The sequence below is a fragment of the Electrona antarctica genome (assembly GCF_951216825.1).
Source record: "Electrona antarctica genome assembly, chromosome: 7".
In the NCBI taxonomy this organism is placed as follows: Eukaryota; Metazoa; Chordata; class Actinopteri; order Myctophiformes; family Myctophidae; genus Electrona; species Electrona antarctica.
The window spans coordinates 24,772,463-24,789,962 of NC_136812.1; the positions used below are offsets into that span (position 1 = coordinate 24,772,463).

General features: G+C 44.0%; 1 protein-coding gene across 1 annotated transcript in view; it reads right to left on the reverse strand.

The window, feature by feature from the left end:
- pde4dip (phosphodiesterase 4D interacting protein) overlaps window positions 1-17,500 on the reverse strand; it is a 90,322-nt gene that overhangs the window by 43,322 nt on the left and 29,500 nt on the right. Inside the window, exons 4-8 of the mRNA XM_079505996.1 lie at window positions 8,098-8,208; window positions 3,796-3,872; window positions 789-912; window positions 545-696; window positions 262-376 (exon numbers count right to left, since the gene is read on the reverse strand). Of these exons, the coding sequence (XP_079362122.1) occupies window positions 262-376; window positions 545-696; window positions 789-912; window positions 3,796-3,872; window positions 8,098-8,208 (579 nt within the window). The remainder of the gene's footprint in view (window positions 1-261; window positions 377-544; window positions 697-788; window positions 913-3,795; window positions 3,873-8,097; window positions 8,209-17,500) is intronic.

Here is a 17,500-nt window from a genome sequence, read left to right on the forward strand (position 1 = left end):
TATAGCGATTTCTTTTTTTATTATTTACTATAGTCCTACTAGACCCAATAAATTACATCTGGCCACAAAAGATCACGGGATCTACTGAATGTGTCAAACTGACATATTGAGTCTATGACACACAGTGTGGCATCCCCCCAGTAGGCTACCTTCATATTCAGTGGATCCTGTGATCTTTTGTGGCCAGATGTAGATAGAATCAAGTTAAGGCCAATTAAAGATACAATATGTTTTATTGTTATTATTATTTTCCAAACATACCTCAGCTTCCATGTCTTTCTTCTGGAGGGATGAGGACAGTCCATGAACTTTAACCTCAAGCTCCCCGACCTGGAGGCCTAGTGAACTCTTCTCCTGAGTCAATTCCTCGATCATCCTGAGAGAGAGAGAGGGGGGGGGGGATGCTTATTAGCTCCACAAAAACGCAGCACACATTACACATGATGTTGATTGTACGTAAAGCACTGTATTAAGTCTTAATGTGACAATGATTTGTATTGCATGAGGATCATTTCTTCAGTAGCATGGGCATGTTGTTAGCCACCTGTCTTTCTCAGCCAGGCTTTGTTGATTGAGCAAGCCTCCACACTCCTCCATCCTCTCCACCATCTGTCTCTCCACCGCCAGGCAGCGTTGAGACTCTGAGTCCGCCAGTGAAGCCATCTTCTCAGCATCGGCCCGCGCTAGCTGGGCCTCCTACAGTAAGTGTGAACATAAATTATGTATATATTAAGTATGTATTGTGTACATGTGTGATGCATGTGTGCGTGTGTACAGGGTGTGTGTACCTTCTGCAACAGCTGGACTTTAGTCTCCAAGAGTTCTTGCATATGGCTGATCTCCTCCTGCCTCTCTCCCAAACGATGTTGCAACTCCTCCTCATTCTGATTGGATAAGGTCTCTGCCGTGGACCTAGAGGCATAAAGTTGTGAAATAAAATACGTAAGACATACGTAGAACGATTGGATGACATTTATACATTACACATTATACATTACATTACATTACACCAGAGTTGGTGTCGAAGTGTCCTTGAGCAAGACACTGAACCCCTAATTGCTCCTGATGTGCTGGTTGGTACCTTGCATGGTTTCCGTCGCCATCGGTGTGTGAATGGGTGAATGTAATGCACAATCTCTGTAAAGTGCCTTGGATATATAAATGCTATATAAATGCACCATTTATCATTTATCATTTACATTATTACAATGTGAAAATACTAGCCAAATATTTCTACAAAATGAGCACATCAGTACTGTACTGTACTGTACTGTACTGTACTGTACTGTACTGTACTGTACTGTACTGTACTGTACTGTACTGTACTGTACTGTACTGTACTGTACTGTACTGTACTGTACTGTACTGTACAAGCTCTCCTCCCTGGCCTCTGTGTCTGTGTGTTAGGCTGAACAACAGTGACACTTGGTGGTGACAATATGCTTTTTCTGTGGTCGGACCCAGGGACACAGCCAGGGACACAGCCAGCCAGGGACACATATAGCTTTCTATAGGAGTGGTTGCACCACTCAAAAAAGAAAAAGAAAAGATGGGTTGTATTTCATTTCCTTTCAAACAACAAACATTGATCCTCTACTCTAGGTCACTTTGCCATCTAACTTATTAGATGGGTCAGGGTGTCAATTACCCATAGCGGTTCTATTTATGGTGTCTTATGATATAGATACCAATAGACAACTGAGCAAGAAAGATTTTATATATTTAGATTGTAGCTTCTTGCTGCAAAGTCCTCAGCGTTTCATGTGACCTTCTTATTTCCTACCATCTTTGTGGGATAGTAAGCTGCACAATACAAACCAGTAATGCGTTTGAAATCCGGTAATTCACACAATGCAAATGCAATATTTCTATGCAACATTTCTTAAGTTATCCCTCGTCATCTGTTGCTGTAAATAAATCAACAAACAAGTAACAAAACACTTAAGTAGGTTGAACCTTCCCGAACTCTCCTGAAAAAAGGGTAATCTTGACCTTCTGTGTGCAGTAAAGTAAGGGTCATTATAGTAAAGAAACTCTGTCACTACTCCTTACTCAGCACCTAAAGGACTGCAGCCTAAACAGCCAACCAGAGGGTCATACTCAAGAGAGACTGCTTTTCCACCTCACATCTATCAGTCCAGCCTCTGTTAATGACTCTAATGATAAACAGTGGTCAGGCAGTTTATTTATGGAACAGCATGACCAAGAGAGAGGGGGGGGGGGGGGATACTTGGTGCAATGGAGGTTCATTTCAAGCGCTTTCATTTCAGCCCCTTTTCATTGTCTTGACAAAGTGCTAAACTGATTAATTGAACTAATTATTGCCAAAACTGTTCACAGCCTTGATTAAGTGAAGTAAATAGCTTGTGCCCAGTTCCACGAGTTGAGATAATAATCAATCAAATAACATGCCAGAGGATATGATTGTGGTGGAGGTTGATTTTCTCGCCATTTTTCATATGCAAACTTAAATCTCTGCTTTATGCATTAAGGCTTAAGCAGTGCAAGACAAATTAATGGACAAAATGAAATCCCATCTCTTACTCACTCTCTCTCTCAAATTTATATACTTGTTATATAAATATAAATTGGTTGGTTCCAAATGTGTGTGCTTTGATTAATTTTTTTTGTGGATGATTGACTCAAGTGGACACAGCAGGCAGCTTGTGGGCCGTAGATTCATAGTCAGTGCCAGTGAGTGTGCAGCAGACGAGACTCATATTCAGATAAACACACAGCTGTCTCATAAACAGTTGCCGGGGCTCAGATAGTGTTGTACTCGGAATAAACCACGTGTCTCCTTCCTCCTGTATCCTCTCTGCATTCTCCCATTATCATTCTCCCCCCAACCCATGCAGAACAGAACGACAGGCAAGGCTCTGCCTCCTCTCTCCTCTGTTCTCCCCCTTTCACTCTTTCCTTCTTCACCTCCTTTCATAACCCCTGTTCACATCCTAGAATGTCCACAAGCCTACTTCAGTCGTAGCTCCCTACATGGCATTCCACTGGGTTTATGCTGTTTTCTGACAGCTAGGTGAGTCTGCAGGGCAGCGGGCTACAGTGTGTGCTGAGAGGCTGAGGGCCCCGAGGGCAGCTGCACAGGTAAGAGGTAAGAGTTCCAATTTAATTCTGAAAGGTCCCTGCAGGTCAATTTTTTACTTTGTTTTTTACTGTGCAGGATCTGCTTTGGACACATATGAAGAGCAGTCTGCAGTCCGGCGCTGTAGTGTTGGGCGTTTGGGTTTCTCCAAAAGATAATAAAAAATAAATTCAAAAACGGTCGAGAAATGGGGGGTCCCCGGAACATCCAGACCCCCAGGAACGCGCCCAGGGGGCCGGTTTCCGGCGAGCCACCCCGCGTCCGAAACGCTTGAGAAATGACAGAGTTACCTGGGGTTCCCCAGGGGGTCCCTGTACTGTACTGTACTGTACTGTACTGTACTGTACTGTACTGTACTGTACTGTACTGTACTGTACTGTACTGTACTGTACTGTACTGTCACACCCGAAATCACATAATGGCTGCTGAAAATTCAGCTTCCCATCATGCAGCTGTTCACAGTGTGAAGCTCAACAGCGCCACTTTGTCACCTGTTGGTACTCTAAACAGACATAGGGACACACAGACATTGCTGTTCCTTGGAGTGGCTGCACCACTCAAATATCTTGATGCATTAAATATGTATTTGAAAGTTCTAAGGTTTATGACAGCAATGTTCTGTGAAGATATGTAGGGGAAAAAACTTCTGGGAGCTCAGATCAATGATGTATGAGGTGACAGAGAAAAGTACTCACAGAGCATCGTCCAGAAGCTGCTGTCTCTCCTGCAGGTCTTTCTTCAGACTCTCCACCTCAACCTTCAGCTCTATGTTCTAAAAACAAAAGAAGAAGGCATAGAGTTTCATTAGCTCAATAATAAAATGCATATAATCAGAATTGGACATAATATGTATTTTTGTGAGAGTTGGTTCTGGAAAGAGAGTGTACTGTATAGGGGGTGTTATGTCACTGTATGTAATATGTTATATGTATACACATTTGCAAGGTATACATCCTTGTTCAAAAAGGAAACCTAACGTTAGTTATTCTTTAAATACAGGGGATTTCACACAAACTGCATAGTGTGCCGTGCCTATGCCTCGGCCAACGCCAAACCACAACAGAAACAAAATCTGCTCTGCTATGAAAAATCTGCTTTTTATTATATTTTTATTTTTTGTAATTATGTATGCATGTATTTTTGTGTATGTGTATATAGATATATTTATTTATTTTATTTCCTCCAGACTGTTTTTCCAACTATCCTTGGGATTGTGGGTGGGGGGAGGGTGGGATAGGGGATTGAATTTTATTTTTATATTTTATATGTACTTGCCCCTGGGCTACTGTTACAAAAACCTGAATAAAAAGATTTTGAAAAGAAATACAGGGGATTTTGCTTATTGCTTATTATTCCCTTGCGTGTGTGTACTGTACTAGAAGCAGTGGTGTATATCTAACTATAAATGCACCAAGTCTCTGTATGTCTGTACGTCTGTACGTCTGTAATCCACGTAACTCGAGAACCGTTCGCCCCACCGACTTCAAATTCGACACACACGTTCCACACCCCCACAGGGGAGTGCAACTATTTGTGTTTTCAAAGTGTTTCTACGTTGTAGTATTGATCATTTTACTTAAGGTAAGAAATGTGAGTACTCTTTCCGCCACTGACTAGAAGTCATACTGAAAACAGAGCAGAGGGTTTCCTACCCTTCACGTGCCAGAGACCCATATCTCTGGGCTATAAATAGAAGAGTGGCATATGAACACCTGCTGGTCCGTCTCTCCCCCCCACCCCACCCCTACACACAGCAACACGAGCACTTTTAACATTCTGCACTGGAGTATAACTTAAGGTAGCAACAAGCAGGATAAAACTGCATCTGTCAGCTCACGTTTAGGTGTTGCTTTGTGGGGATGATGGATTGACGGTATAATGTGTGCCGCGAGACTAGAATTACTGTGCGACGGTTCACTGGTGAACTTTGAGGGGTTCATGTTTATGTGTATATACTGTACACTGTGTATATACTGTATAGTAAAGCACGTTCGCTGACATGCTGACATGCTTTCATGTGCACTGACTGCACACTGACGTGTAATGCAACCACGTCTACTCGCGCATGCATGCGTACAATAATTCAAGGCCTGGGGGGGTTTTGGGCAAACATAATGTAGGTCATTGGGTTTTTAATTACCAATAAAAAAAGAAGGTCAGTCAGATAAGGGCAGACATGACTACTACGTTGTTAGTCTCTCTAGATACTCTGATGGTGACCTTTATTGTCTCCACCAGGCCGAAGGCATGGTGAGAGAGTATGTTTTGCACTCCGTCCGTGTGTGTGTCCGTCCGTGTGTGTGTGTGTGTGTCCGTCCGTGTGTCCTTCCGTCCGTCCGTTACCAGCTAATCTCCGGCACCGTTAACCCGGTCGATGCCAAACTTTGCACACACACTCCCTAGATGCCAACGATGAACCTCTGCCCCGCATTTTCCAGAACGGCCTGTTATAGCGCCACCATGAGGCAGCTTTTCACATTTGTTACCTAAAACTGCACCGATCTGCGTGAAACGTTGCATGCACACTCCCTAGAGGCCATCAGGCCAAGGACAAACCTTTGACCTGCATTTTCCGCATCTGCCTTTTATAGCGCCACCAGGAGGCCGACTTTTGTAAAACACATTTTTGGATATTACTCCTCCAGATTCTGTCCAAAAATCTCACAAATCGTTACACAGTATCTCTATGGTCATGTGCTCAAGTCGGATCTGTCCGATATTTCATATTCCACCCTAATTGGCTATAATTGCCTTTCACAGTTTGCAAGATTGCCCCGTTTTGAACAAAAGCCTCAAATCATGAACACAGCATGCAATTTACGTGAAATCTTTCACACATTTTCGTACTAGGCTGAGGAATATATCCCACCCTTTTCACATTGGCCTGTTATAGCGTCACCAACAGGTTGATTTTTGCAAAACAGGTTGATTGGAACAAAATGCCTCAAATCATCCAATTGCCATACAAGGCAAACATGTTTATATTACTACTAAACATTTTGCCAAACATCTCACACAGTCCTATCCTCCTGGTGGAGACCTGTGCCCAGAAGGGCACTTTTTCTAGTTATTATTATTATTATTATTATTACTACCCATAGACTTCTTCTCACCTAGTTGTTTCAGATAGAACAATCTGAAAAACATGCAATTGGTGTCCTGCATGTTTTCTTTTTCAGAATGAGCTTGTGGGATAATTTTAATACTATGGTTTGCACAATAAGCTACGTAATTTTGCACAAAGCAAAACCCCAGTGCTCATAAACTGTTGGATGAAACTGCAAATCAAACCAATTACTGTACGATGTTGCATTACAGTGCCTATATCCTTTCTGCACTGTAGAATCTCTCCGTGTCAAGAGAAAAGCTAATATAATAAATGGATAATGGTATCGTGATAAAACACAATCCAGATAATTCAGTCATGTCCGTGCTGTCACCGAGGAAACTCGAGGTTTCTATGTTCTATGAGAGCAGAGAGTAAACATTGATAAAATAAACACATCATAACCACAACACAGATGGTCTGTGCTTCTGGGGTGTCAGTCAGGAAAGGGCAAAGCCATTAACACAGAGATGATGTTGCCAGCTTTATGACACAGAGCATAGGGTCAATCATTCAACTTGTGTGGTTGTATCATTCACACACTAATAATCTGAGTTTAATGAGCTTCATATGGACGGAGGATATTAAATCAGTATGTCTTTATTTAGTAATGGTATAGACGGGCTGTAGCCCTTGGTTGTCTGCCAGGGGCTAATGTTCAGATGAAGACAGGAGAAAAATGCTCTTGACTGGCCATTTGAACTAGAGAAAATTGGTGACAGAAATTCTGGTGAACTGAATAGCCTTGGCGGTCAAGTGGCGTTAAAAAAAACACATTTAGGCCGCACTGGAGTGCATTTGATTGTATACTGGAAAGAGCATACATTGCGGTCGGAGACACCGACGCAAAGATGATCATGTCCCTGACAACGACGTTTCACCAGAGGTACTATGGCCTGATGGGGAGTGTCTACTGAAATCCAATTGGCTGGCTTGCCGGCCCAGACAGCAGCTGCTACAGCTGCTGTCACCATATACTTCTCAGTCCCTCCTGACTAGTCTCCACTCTCCATCATTTCTGCATAATATCAGGTATTGTACACAAAATGTGAAATGTGCTGATGTCATTAAACAAGCGTACATTAATTGATCATATTGTATGCTGGTTGACCAATTGTATTAACAAACTTTATTTGCATTTTATTAGCAGCACTAGCATTGCTGTGGCCCTCTGATAGCACAATCAGAGCTATATGATTGGCCGTGGGATCTCAGAAACAGATCTGGGACCTGCTGTCAGGATTACCTTACAGACTTACAGCCCTGATTAACAACAAGAGAAGAGCTGCACTGCAGTGCACACAGCATGTGTTGACGTGCAGCTGCAAGGCGTTGCATTCATACTGTACGCCACAATGTCTCAGTCAGTGGCATCTTCTTTTTCCAAAAGTTTGGAAAAGGCTTTTTTCTTTTACTTATGATATGACTGAGCATCATGCATACATACAGTTGGAGGCCATCGATATTGTCCTTTTCTTTTTGCTGAGGTTTGCGTGATCTGCGCAAAAGGACAGTTAACCCATTTTGGGCGGGAACCCCTTTTGGTGTTTTAAACATTATGTTATAATTTAGCTATTGAAAAATAGCAGATCTACAAGCTCATAGCGCGCCACAGAGTGGCGCGCTACGAGCTTGTAGGTCTGCTATTTTTGAAAAATCGTGAAAATATTTATTTCAGAAAACTGGAGGATTTAGAAGGATTTAAAAAAAAATGAGGTCAGGCCTAAATGGGTCGAATGATAAGGGACTATATCGGTGGCACCCAACTGTACATTATACAGTACGCACACTCTCTAAGGAACATAATACAACATGCTGTACATACATGGATATGGATATAATACTGTGCATGCATGCATGCAAACACACAATAGCAGAATCTCTCGCTCACCCTCTTGTGCACATTGTCGCCACTCTCCTCGTACTTCTGCTGGATCCTCTCCTCCAGGAAGTAGATCCTCAGCTTCAGGCTGAAGTTCTCCTTCTTCAGGTCATTGAGATGCTGCGAGATAGTACGATAACCAGGACAATCACCGTTAGACATGTCGTCGGGAGCGTGTTCGTCCCAGGGGGCTTCACCGCCCCCCATTCAGCACCACATCATAGTAGTACCAAGCAAATGAAAAGAACTAACAAAAACTACAATTCTAACAATTCAATGTTTAAAATAAACAGGTGTAGAGAGCAGACTTTGGCTCTCTGTCGTTCCTCGATAACTCAAAGAACAGACTGCCGGTCAAATTTAGTTTGGGGGAAGGTCAGGGGGGGCACAGGGGCAGTAGAGGATTATGGGGGGTGGGGAGGGAGGTGACTGTTGGATGTTTCTTTTTTTAACACCAGGAAGACACGGCAAGAATCTGAGACTGGAGAGAGAGAGAGAGAGAGAGAGAGTGTGTGTGTGTGTGTGTGTGTGTGTGTGTGTGTGTGTGTGTGTGTGTGTGTGTGTGTGTGTGTGTGTGTGTGTGTGTGTGTGTGTGTGTGACAGATAGATAGCAGGCACAAATGCTGGTCTGCTGTTGATGAGTGGACAACATTCAAACTCATGAAAGCTACTGTACTGCTGAACTGGTGTGGTGGCTGCATGTTGTCTGGACAGTGAAATAGTCAAAGAGAGAGTATGGGATGTCTTCTAAGCTCATGTGCTGAACGCTGATCTAAAGCCTACTGTAGGACACAACTGTTCAGCTCCCTCTCACGGTGTCTCCTAAAAGAGAATCCACTCAGGCCTGGAATGTCAGCTGCTGCAAGCCCCCCGAACGTACAAACACACAGAACATTTACGTGTGGTGTTCATGTTCATGTTCATGTTCAATACCACTCTTGGTAAAGAGGTGAATTTGGGAATAGGTTGTAAGACTAGTGTGGAATATGCAGTACATTGTCTCTCTGCGGCTGTTTAGGCTTAAGGCAGATAATTCATTAAATGAATTTACTACTAGACAGACACTAGTTTCATAGTTTCATGTGCGATTAATGCATCAATAATGTGACACAGGACCATGGAGGTTATTCTAGATTGTACATTTATTGTGGAATAGCTGCAAACCTCTGGGTTCAGGAGTCCTTGTTTGTCAACATGTTAGTGGCATGAGAGGGCGGACAAACCATGGAGTGGCGCTATAGCTCCACTCTCCTATTCCTATTCACCTGAGCTTATGGAAATCTAACTCTCAAAACCTCAGAGAACTGCAGTGATGTGAAACTATTTATAGTAACCCCCCCCCCCACACACACACACACACACACACACACACACACACACACACACACACACACACACACACACACACACACACACACACACACACACACACACACACACACACACACACACACACACACACACACACACACACACACACACACACACACACACACACACACACACACACACACACACACACCCCACCCCGGCTGTCATTGTGGAACGCTGGACTGGGAAGCTGTGATCACATGAGCAGGTCTGCCCCGTGTTTGGGACACATGCAATGGGAGAGATTGAATGAATGACTAAACGACAACAACAACTCATCACACTGCCAGTTAGTCACAACATGAGGGAGTAGAAAAACACACACACACACACACACACACACACACACACACGCGCACACACACACACACACACACACACACACACACACACACACACACACACACACACACACACACACACACACACACACACACACACACATGTAGCAAATCACACAAGCATTGCACCCCTCAATCCAGCATTACAGACACCACACAAGACATTGATGTTGGAGAAACTTTGGAATATATTATTATTATGACCAAAAATATATTCTCTGTGACAATAATGAATAACGTTTCATTTGGAACACTGACCACAGTACTCTATCCAAATCATGTGTATTGGGAAACAGTTGAGAAGACCTCTGATTCAAGTGGACGCATGTGCGTGTGCACACGTGTGCGCGCACACAGCCACAGCCACACACACGCACGCACGCACGCACGCACGCACGCACGCACGCACGCACGCACGCACGCACGCACGCACGCACGCACGCACGCACGCACGCACGCAGAAGTTTAGCCCAAGAAGACGGATACAAGCCAATCAAGTTACTTTATTAAAGACACTAACTAACTTTTGATGGTGTGTTGTTATCAGAATCAATGACAATCTGATGAAAACCCACCATGTATTGAAAAGTTACTCTTTACAGTAATAACTGACTGATGTCTGAGGTTTCTTCATGAAACATGCTGAGGACTTTAATATGTGTGTCACTGTCAACTAGCCTTTGGGTTTTCCAGGTTGGCAGAGGAACATTTCAATGACAATAGCTATGTGTGGACAGCAGAGCACTGACTCTTCCCTGCGTGTCAAAACGTTGAATGGAAGGGCATTTGTCATATACTGACGTATAAATGACGTTACTGTAGGCATTCTGAAACAAGACAGGTCTGTGGTGTGTGTTTGTTTGTGTGTTCAAAGTGTGGTTCTGTTTGTACATGTTCATGTGCATGTGTGGGTCTCTCTCTCTCCATCATGTGTGGGTCTCTCTCTCTCTCCATCATCAGTGTTCCCAGAAGACATGTCCAGGCTGTCTCCAGCCGGTTGCAGGAGGATGAGGTCATGATGGTAACAGTGAAGCTGAAGCACCATAACAAACACTGCATGCAAAACTACATGGTGCATTGATGGATTATGGGGGCCAAGGCCCAAGAAAATGGGGCCATTGCCTAACCTAGGGCCCCTAGACTACCGAGGGCCCCTGGGGTAGGGGGTGGCGGTATTGACAATTAACTATTAAATGTATATAGGGCTCATGCTCACCAAGCGCTGAAAATCCCCCTTTATGAAGTCATGATCGACAACGATGGACTGCCGTAAGCAAGTGTGTGTGTGTGTGTGTGTGTGTGTGTGTGTGTGTGTGTGTGTGTGTGTGTGTGTGTGTGTGTGCGTGCGTGCGTGCGTGCGTGCGTGCGTGCGTGCGTGCGTGCGTGCGTGCGTGCGTGCGTGCGTGCGTGCGTGCGTGCGTGAGGGAGTGAGGGAGTTTTTTCTACTCCTGTCATGTTGTGATTAACTGGCAGTGTGACTGAGTTCTTGTTGTCTAGTGTTCTTTGTCTTGTCTATGTTTTTATTCTCTTTCTCAGCGCTGCACCCCGAGCTAGTAATAAGTGGATTGGGGGAGGGGGGACATTTTATTTTAAATTTGTCTTAACCCATTCAGGCCTGACGTCGAAATTTAAAAAAAAAGTTTTCTAAATCATGACAGTTTTCGGAAAGATTTGAGGCACATTTTAACGATTTTTCAAAAATAGCAGACATACAAGTTCATAGCGCACCACTCGGTGGCGCGCTATGAGCTTGTAGATCTGCTATTTTTCAATAGCTAAAGTATAACAGAATGCTTGAAACAAGTGGGTTAAGGGAGGACCAGCTGGCTGGCCAGCGGACCACGTCATCACGCTCTCATGTCATTATACCTCAGCCATAACCATACGCTGCCCGCACAGAATACAAAACTCTGATGTTGGCATTTAACCCATTCAGGCCTGACGTCGAAATTAAAAAAGAAAAAGTTTTCTAAATCATGACAATTTTCGGAAAGATTTGAGGCACATTTTAACGATTTTTCAAAAATAGCAGACCTACAAGTTCATAGCGCGCCACTCGGTGGCGCGCTATGAGCTTGTAGATCTGCTATTTTTCAATTGCTAAATTATAACATAATGTTTAAAACACCAAAAGGGGTTCCCGCCCAAAATGGGTTAATGGTTAATGTGGTTAAACGCTAACGTGACATGGATGCGTTCCAGGTCTCAATGGATTAAAGCAACCAAAGGTATGGCTCCCCCATATCTTGCCAGCATGATTGAACCCTACAAACCCTCCCGCGCACTCAGATCAGCCAACGCAGGGAAGCTGGAAGTACCCTCACTAAAAACGCCGGGACAACGCTCCACACGTCCCAAACTCTTCTCCCTTCTGGCCCCAAAACTGTGGAATGCACTTCCCGTTGCAATCAGAACTGCAGCATCACTCCCGATCTTCCGCCGTAGTCTGAAAACCCACCTTTTCAGACTCCATCATGGCCCATAGCACTTACCCTACCCCCCTTAGACAGCACTTCTTAGACTTATATAGCATTTGAAACAGACTTATAGCATGTCATGTAGACAGCACAATAAGTGCATTGTATGTAGTCATAGCACTTCATAGTATATATGTACAGCATAGTATAGCATATATGTGTAGTTTATATGTATAGTGTCATTATATAGATATGTTCTAGTTATAGTTTATATGTATAGTGTCATTATATAGATATGTTCTAGTCACGTTCTTAGCTTACGCATGTTTCGCGATACATGCATTTTTACATATGTGATGTATTCCCATGCTTTTTGTTCTTGCCTATTGTAAGTCGCTCTGGATTAAGAGCGTCTGCTAAATGCCTAAATTGTAAATTGTAAATTGTAGTAACACGCCCTGAGGGCAAGAAGCGCTGAAACAACAGAGCTTCTTAATACGGCACAGTTAAGAAGCAGGAGTTAAACTATTAATCCGGTGCGTCGGCAGAGAGTGTGGCTGTCACGCTGCTGGGGCAGATCGGTGTGTGCACACAGACTGCCGGGTGACGGTTAGACTGCAATAAGGAGTTACCAATGCAGTTACGCCCAAATATGGAGTGTGTTAAACCTCAATGTGTCATCCTCACAGTGCGTTTTAACAGCTGGCGACAGCCTGGCGTATTTTCCGGAAGTGCGTTATTCTGTCTATGGGACCCGGCAACATATACGTTTGATTAACAGAGTTAACATAGTTTTAATATTTATTTTTACATACAAATAAATATCATGCAAATACTGTAGACTGTAGTACTGTACAATAAATGTGTACAGGTGCTTTCTTGACCACACACACCTCACACAACTCAAGTAGTTTCCAGTGTGTTTGCATGCCCACCCAACTGCACATTCTGGGTAGTGTGGGGTACGGGGGGCTTAAAACAGAACTGGCCCATTGGCATCCTTGAGTCTACATCCGTCCCTGATGCACACACAAATGCACATACGCACACAATGCACGCACGCACACACACACACACACACACACACACACACACACACACACACACACACACACACACACACACACACACACACACACACACACACACACACACACGTGCGTGTGCGCACACACACGCGCGTGCTGATCGTTGCTGGCCCAAACTCAATCAGGGAGTGCATCAGAAATGTATCATCTGTGACAATAGTGAATAACAATCTCTGTTGACAGACTTGGAGAAAACACACATGACCACAATGGCCTCATCCAAAGGTCACGCAGCAGAGAGAGATGACTGAATTTATTACAACACGACGTGCCCATAAAATGAAATCATCATATTTCTCCAGGACTTTTCCAGCGTCAGAAGCATAATCCAATACTGGAGGGATGGGGGGGGGGGGGGGGGGGGGGGTTTGGGCGACAAGTCGACGACACACATCAGACCATTTTTCCAGCCTTGTACTCTGCAAAATTGCACCCCACTGCTTGGTATTATTAGGGGGACATGCGTGGACCCCCTTGCTAGCATCAGGATGGATTAGCATTAGACCAACGCAGCGAAAGTCTCTGGGCACAGTGCTGCGATCACCTCACAGCAACCACGTCTCATAGACATTTTCCAGAGATGCTGCCTCCGGCCAAACACTGTCCTTATCCCCTTCATTTGCATCTGCCATAGACGGGTGTTATGTATGTCGCCACGGAAACACGCGTTGGAGGTTAGTCATAACAGTTCTGGCCTACTGTTTCGCTCGCGTGTCAGCGTAGACTTTGAGGAACAGAGCCCTATGGGAGAGCAGTGGGAAGATAAGTGTGTGTGTGTGTGTGTGTGTGTGTGTGTGTGTGTGTGTGTGTGTGTGTGTGTGTGTGTGTGTGTGTGTGTGTGTGTGTGTGTGTGTGTGTGCGTGCGTGCGTGCGTGCGTGCGTGCGTGCGTGCGTGCGTGCGTGCGTGCGTGCGTGCTGCGCGCGTGCGTGCGTGCGTGCGTGCGTGCGTGCGTGCGTGCGTGCGTGCGTGCGTGCGTGCGTGCGTGCGTGCGTGCGTGCGTGTGTGTGTGACTGTGTGTACGTGCCTGCCTGCCTGCCTGCCTGCATGCGTGTTTGCGCGCGCGTGTGTGTGATTGTGTTTTCTCGTTTGTGAGGATCAAATAACTGTCAGGAATTTCCTCACAAGGACAGAGATGTGGGAAATAGTTGAGAGTGGGAAAGATCGTTGTGCCGGGAATAGAGGATATTCTGCCAGATCAAAATCGTTCAAGGGTCGGTTTTGGGGTCAATGCTCAGTTTTAGAAGTTCAGGTTAGATTTCGGTTTAGGGCCCAAATACTTGTGTAGTATTGTCAATGTATTGTGTATTTATGTGTTGTGATGTGTTGTGTCCTGAAGGCTGCTTGGCGCAAAATGAATTTCCACAAGGACAAATAAACCATCTATCTATCTATCTATCTATCTATCTAAAATAGGGTCAGACAGTTTCAGTGGAAATGCAGTGTGCACATGTGTGTGTGTGTGTGTATGTATGTGCGTGTGTGCGTGCGTGCGTGCGTGCGTGCGTGCGTGCGTGCGTGCGTGCGTGCGTGCGTGCGTGCGTGCGTGCGTGCGTGAGAGAGTGGGAGGACGTGGTGGTGGTGGGGTGGGGGGTTGGTGGTGATGGTATGAGCCCCATTGCCAGTAATAGGAGCTCCTTGATGCCAGTTCGCTAGAGATTTTCCAGTCTGGACTCTCGCTGCCTGCCAGTGCCTGGTACTGCCAAAACCTTGCACTATAGTGTGAGAGAAGGTCTAATCATTGTGTTTATTGTACAGCTATGGCACACAGTATAGGCATGGCGGTTGAATTATAATTTGTAAATGTAATTAAATCATCTTCAGAGATGAACCACGGCACAAATATACACAAAAATACGTGAAATCATAGGGTGGAGTGATTACTTTTAGAATAAGTTGTAAGATGCTGATTTAGGCCTTATGCTACTGTTCAAGCCATTGGTAGAAAAATAGAGTGAATAGTGTACAGTATAGTGTATACAATGGAAGAAAATGAAAAAGGGATGACAGGGCTCAAGAGATACAGGATCTACATAATTCATAAATTCTAGCAAATTCAATGATGCAATTAAAACAAGACAGGGCCCAATATTCAATATTTCATGGCTCGCAATTGAATGTGGATTCTACATCATATCGATGATGGCGTCTGTCTTCCTTGTCCAAATATGGAGAGATGGAGAGACATGCGAGTCAATAAATCTGCCGCTGATTGGCCCAATGGTTTCCGAGATAATTAATTGAATTGCATTTTTATAGCGCTTTTCCAAGTGCTTAAAGTGCTTTACAATGGTTCATTCATTCATACATTGGGAGGTGAAGCGGTGAACAGTCGACGCCAGCGTCCTCACTTCCCACATCAATGGTGGAAAGCTCACACCGACCAACTCATTGGAGGCAATGTAGGGATCAGTGTCTTGCCCAAGGACACTTCGACATGTGGACAGGAGGAGCCGGGATTCGAACCGCCGACCCAGGGATCATTGGACAACCTGCTCTACCTCCTGAGCCACAGCCGCCCAAGCTCCTATACGTTTTGCCTCTGACAGAGCCACCTCAGCCACGCCATGAAAACTTTGACCTTTGTGGTAGGATTTTAGAGTGCATTCAATCAAGATACGAGTATATTGTATAGACTACAGCAGGAAATTACTTGTACAGGTGATACTTCCAACGGATGGCAAAGGCTGGCAGACAAGACTGTGACTGAGCAGGAGTGACAAGCTAAATGTGAACCATCGCCGTGGTCTACTCAGTAGACCACGGCGACCACACACAGAATCCACACAGAATCAGTGGGGGTTCACGTCACAAAGTCATAAAATAATATGCACAAGTGCTGAAGCCTCTGCAATAGACATTAAGCTTTATTTTTATGTTTCACACTTTGAATAGATTAACAGGGGAAAAGAAAGGTCACATGACCTACTGTCCTCACGCTGCTAACGAAAACACAAGCTGAGTCGACCGAGACCTATTTAACAAGCGCGTAGAGCAATCCAATTTATTTTCTATAATTATTTCTATTTCGTTTTCCCAGTGAAGAGTCCCTGCTTCTCAAACCACATCATGGCACTGAATGATTTGGGCCGACGTTCAGAAGAAAGAAGGCAGAACGCTGCTGTGATTCACGCCTTTTGCAGAGGAAAATAAATCAAGCGTAAACCTTTACATTTCTGCTGTCTGCAAGAAGGATCCAGTCTAAAGGAAACATAGAGTAATGTTAAAGAACTGATCAAGAAACGTGATGTATGTACAGTAGCACAATGTCTGGGTCTGGGACGGACCAGTGTCCAAAAACATCACTTTTAGTTAGAAATAAGTAAATATTACTACGGTACATGTACAATAAATCTACTGTACATACCTATATATGTGTAAATGTCTCATTAAGATCAACCTCATCCAAGTATATCTATCTGCACTCATGTATACATGTACTGTATTGTACGGTAGATAGTGACCTCACATTGATGTAGTATCTATCAGTACATTCACTCAACATGTACTGTATGGTAGATAGTGACCTCACATTGATGTAGTATCTATCAGTACATTCACTCAACATGTACTGTATGGTAGATAGTGACCTCACATTGATGTAGTATCTATCAGTACATTCACTCAACATGTACTGTATGGTAGATAGTGACCTCACATTGATGTAGTATCTATCAGTACATTCACTCAACATGTACTGTATGGTAGATAGTGACCTCACATTGATGTAGTATCTATCAGTACATTCCACTCAACATGTACTGTATGGTAGATAGTGACCTCACATTGATGTAGTATCTATCAGTACATTCACTCAACATGTACTGTATGGTAGATAGTGACCTCACATTGATGTAGTATCTATCAGTACATTCCATACACTCATGTATACATGTAGTGTATTGTACGGTAGATAGTGACCTCACATTGATGTAGTATCTATCAGTACATTCACTCATGTATACATGTACTGTATTGTACGGTAGATAGTGACCTCACATTGATGTAGTATCTATCAGTACATTCACTCATGTATACATGTACTGTATTGTACGGTAGATAGTGACCTCACATTGATGTAGTATCTATCAGTACATTCCAGGGAAAGGAAAAGGTTGCTTTGAAGCGGAGCCATATTGTATGCACTATAAATCCCTTCAGTCTATTATGCAATCTGTTCTTAGAGTAACACTTGTA